At 36.5% G+C, this 4,754-nt stretch overlaps 1 protein-coding gene across 1 annotated transcript; it reads right to left on the bottom strand.

Annotated features, from left to right (window-relative positions):
- Positions 1-1,294: 1,294 nt before the first annotated feature.
- CLDN2 (claudin 2) lies at positions 1,295-4,073 on the bottom strand. The gene has a single exon (XM_053691101.1). The coding sequence runs from the start codon at positions 3,842-3,844 to the stop codon at positions 3,140-3,142; it is 705 nt and encodes a 234-aa protein (XP_053547076.1). The 5' UTR covers positions 3,845-4,073; the 3' UTR covers positions 1,295-3,139.
- Positions 4,074-4,754: the final 681 nt, after the last annotated feature.

The raw sequence follows: 4,754 nt of genomic DNA, 5'->3' as shown, positions 1-4,754 counted from the left end.
GTGCCACATGAGAGTTTATTGTACAAAATATAGAACCGGGAATAGCTAAAAATGTTAGCTTGTGGATAAATAACTGGATAAAAGACAGGGTGCAATGAGTAGTAGTAAACGGATCATGCTTAGATTGGACAAAGGTAATCAGTGGAGTCCAGGGATCAGTACTGTTCTTTTTAATATTTTTATTAATGACTTTGAGCAAGGATTAAATAGCAACATATCTGTTTTTGCAGATGATACAAAGTTGTGTAAGGTCATTAGGTCAGACCAGGACGAACTTGCTTTACAAGGGGATCTTCAAAAATTAGAAGAATGGGCAGGTAAATAGAAAATGAGATTTAATACTTGAAAATACAAGGTTCTACATTTTGGAAGTAAAAATAAGCAGACAAACTATTATTTAAATGGGACTAGACTCAGCGAAACAGAGGAGGAAAGAGATTTGGGAGTAGTAATAGATAACAAGCTAAAGATGAGTGCACAATGCAGGCAGGAGCTTCTAAGGCTAATAATATAATAGCATGTATTAAAAGAGGCATTGATACAAGGGAGGAAATCATAATTATGTCACTATATAAATCCCTGGTAAGACGTCACCTTGATTATGAAGTGCAGTTCTAGGGACCAATTTCCAAAAAAGACATTGCAGATTTAGAAAAGTTCAGAGAAGGGCCACAAAGCTTATAAGAGGAATGGAGAGTTTAAGCTATGAGGAGAGGTTTGCCAAACTGGGTCTGTTTTCTTTAGAAAAAAAGGTGCTTGAGAGGTGACATTATTACTTTATATAAATATATTCAAGGCCAGTATACAGAGATGGCAGAAGCTCTGTTTATTCCAAGAAAATTGTTTGTGACAAGAGGTCACAATTTAAGGCTGGAGGAAAGGAGATTTCATCTCCAGCCATGTAAATGTTTTGTTCACTGTAAGAGCAATCAAATTGTGGAACTCATTACCTGAGGAGGTAGTAAATGCCAGTACCTTAGATACATTTAAAAATGGTTTAGATACATTTCTGGCTAGAAACAGAATTCAGGGATATGATTTCTTGTGTTAAATGTGTCACCTTTCTTAATAGGATTAATTTAAGATCAAGATTTGTATAGGTTAAATTCAAAGGACTTCTGTTTTTGTCAACCTCATCTTCTATGTTACTATGTAACTAACAATAACAACTTGAAATATATTCCTTCTTATAAAATCTAATATACAAAATAAAAATCTGCATAATAGAAACAGAGATTTTGGCATAAAACAAACATTTTGACAGACAATTAAAACCAGAATGCTTATATTTCTATTGGCAATGTAGACTTTATTAATCCTTAGTATAACCCGTACTTTTAAATTACATTACAGTGTTTGTCCCAATTACTTATACTGGAAGACTTTTTCAAGAATAAACTCAACTTTCTGTTAAGAAGTTTTTAGGAAAAGTACTCCTAACCCTCCTACCCTTAAATCATGACCCCTTGCACTAGTGTTGCAGTTTTTTTTTAATAACTTCATCCTCAGTTTAAGTTCTATAAACTGTTTTTATTATTCATTGCATTAAAGAGCAAATAATGGCTTTTCCTGGTTTATAACATTGAGCAGACTTGTTACTTTTCCCCTTCTGACTGTATTCTAGTTCATTGTTAATAAACAATTCATTCTGTATAGTATAGGATGCGGCTGCGTATGTAAAGCTGTTACCAGAGCACTTTCTAAAGATGTGTTGTATACATATATACCTGATAATGCATACATATAATTATAATGAGTATATATATATATATAAATCACAAATCACATACACCACCCTGAATAAAGCTAATCTGTGTTAGTGTTCTCCCCAGGACCTTTTTCGTGGGTGCACCACCTGGCTGATTTTACTGACCAACTGGCTAAAGTTTTAGCCAATATTAAAGGGACACTTATGTCAAAATTAAACTTTTACGATACAGATAGAGCATGCAATTTTAAACAACTCTTTTTATATTTACACTTTTTTAATTACCAGCTCTTACTGAGCATGTGCAAGAATTCACAGAATATACGTATATGCATTTATGATTGACTGATGGCTATCACATGGTACAGGAGGAGTGAAAATAGACATACATTTTAAATTTGTTAGTAAAAAATCTACGACTTATTTGAAGTTCAGACTAAGTGATTTGGCATTGTCCTTTTAGCATGCATTTGTTTATTATGCAAATCTATTGTCCTTAAAGCTAAAATTAGCTAATATTAAAAATGTTCAATTTTATAGCACACATTTTTTTTTAAATGATGCAATTAATTTGTGCTTAGAGAGTTGAAAATTATATATTAAAAAATATTACATTGTCCCCACTCGGCTACTTCATAATGCCCGGGTGGCAACATTTTCTTACACCTACACCACAATGTCTTTTTTTTTATCCAAAGTTAATTAGTGGGCCAGTGGAAACTTTCAGCCTTGATTATAAGCACCTGATAATGAAAACACAGCACTATATAAACACAGTAAGAATGTATATATTGATAATGAACACACAATGCTGTACAATGATCTTTAGCATCTATACATGAATAAAGTGCTGCATTGTACGATGATGAGTAGCACTACAGTAGTAATGATTCTGTAGCCATATCTCTACAATGAAAAGGGATGTGTGTATTGAGCATTTTCTGAAATTGAATAAGAATTAATCAAGTAAATTATATGAGAATGATTTGCATTTTTACTAAACCAAATTTCCCAATATTTACATCTCTGAACACAGTGCAATAACACAAACAGTACAGTCCAATGAGCTTTAATCTACAAACCCAGCACTGTTTGAGCCTGTCCTGATAATCTGCATCAAGTTACCCTCATTGGACAAACACCCAGTATTTCTGGAGCCGGTCTTGAAAATCCACAAACATGATACAGACCTTGTATTATCTGATTCTGCCCTAGTAATCTGCAGCAGACACAGCATTATTTGAGCTGACCAGGATACATGTTCACCTTGTTTTGTGTATAATGCATTTTTGATGCCACTATTATTTTTGTGGTTTCTGTGTAGCATCTTTTGGCTTGAGTTACAAAAGTTTGCTGGATGCACAGTATATGAGCAGCATCAATTCTCCTCAGTGTTAGAAGAATATTGTTAATTTTATTTATTTTCGGTGCTTATACATATCCTGTCAAGCTGTAGCCGCTGGTTCCCCTCTTTTTGTGTTCTGAGTTCTGTGCAAGGCCATCGGCAGCTGGTCCTTTGTCTGATGCTAGCACTCTGCCCTTGTACCTGCTGTAGAAATCTTGTTCTTGATTATTAGATGGGCATGATCCACAGAGAATGCCACCACCCACCACAGACAGTATGGAAGCCAAAATTCCAAGGTAAATGGCTGGTCCCATCTCAAATTTCAGTGTATTGGAAAGCAGTGGATTATAAAATTCCTGTAGGATTGAGTGTAGATTCCAACAGATTGGAATAATGCTAAGGACTCCGGCAGTGACAAAAATAGCGCCTCCTGTTATTGCTATCTTGTCCTTTCCTGGGGAGCCTTGAGAAAAAATGGTACACCGCATACCAAAGATAGACAAAAGACTGGCAAGAACAGAGAGTACACAGGATGTGACCATGAGTGCTTGGGCAGCCTGGGTATCAGCTGGCAGCCCAAGCATAGAGTTATAGATGTCACATTGAGTCATGCCGGTGCTTTGGGTAGCACACTCCATCCACAGCCCTTTGGAAAGACCTACTGCTGTCACAATGCTGGTACCTACATATGAAAGTACCTTCCAGTTTGGTAGGAGAGTGGCAACTATTGTTCCAATTAAACCCAGGAATGCCAAGAAATATCCCACCATCTGCAAGCCTACTGATACCATTATCACAGACTCTGTGTAGCGTTAAGTATCTGTTTTGTTGCCAGATATTGTTCAGATCAAGAATATTAGATAATATGTTCTTTGCATCTAGTTCTTCCAGCTGTTGCCCAATTTGACAATAAACCTTTAGGCTGTTTCACTCAGAAATAAGTTGTCTTTCCAGGCTTTCTGTTTCAGTGTAAATGCGATTCTACCTGTACTGCTCTAAATGCTTTCTTTTGGTTTCCAAAACTCAGGATCAGCTGTCAGACTGTGGTCTAATGCTTATAACACAAGGATTAGAAAAGAGGAGGGGAAAGGGAAGCTGGGGGGGCTGGTTGGGTGTTAAATATTGACTAGCATCGATTTGCCAAATGCTCCTTGACCGCCTTATCTATGGGAAAAATAAAAATCAAACAGACCCCCACCCCAGCTCTATGATCACATGCCAAAGAGCCCTACCAATATTGTGTAACTCAGCTCATAAGTGCCTAATTGCCCTGACAGTTTACAATAACCCAAATGCTGACTTTCTTATTTATCTTATTATATCTCTTCTGCTGACTGAACTTCTTAGTGTCGTATAGCCCTTGTAACAATCCCACAGCAGTTCAGTTCCTGAGAGCCTCTATGCAGCTGTTAGATTTCAGTAAAGTGGCTAAGACCCATAAGTGATCTATTATCTTCATATCTATGAATAATAACCTAACTCCTGATTGCCTTATTGCTTCTGTGAGATGTTATAAGTGCTTTATTTCTCCTATCACATCTCAGTCCAATGAAATGACAGAACATCTAAGTGCCTATTTGCTGCACCTGCTCACTGAAATTACAGAGTACCTTCTTGGATCTAACACATCTTGTAATAATGCAACTCCTGAGGGATTTAGTGCTTCTTGCTGTACCTGCTCATGACGGCTTAATTGCTCCT

This window comes from Bombina bombina, chromosome 1 (assembly GCF_027579735.1).
Source record: "Bombina bombina isolate aBomBom1 chromosome 1, aBomBom1.pri, whole genome shotgun sequence".
NCBI classification, from domain to species: domain Eukaryota; kingdom Metazoa; phylum Chordata; class Amphibia; order Anura; family Bombinatoridae; genus Bombina; species Bombina bombina.
The sequence above is the reverse complement of the archived record's forward strand: the minus strand, read 5'-3'. Positions and strand labels throughout refer to the sequence as shown.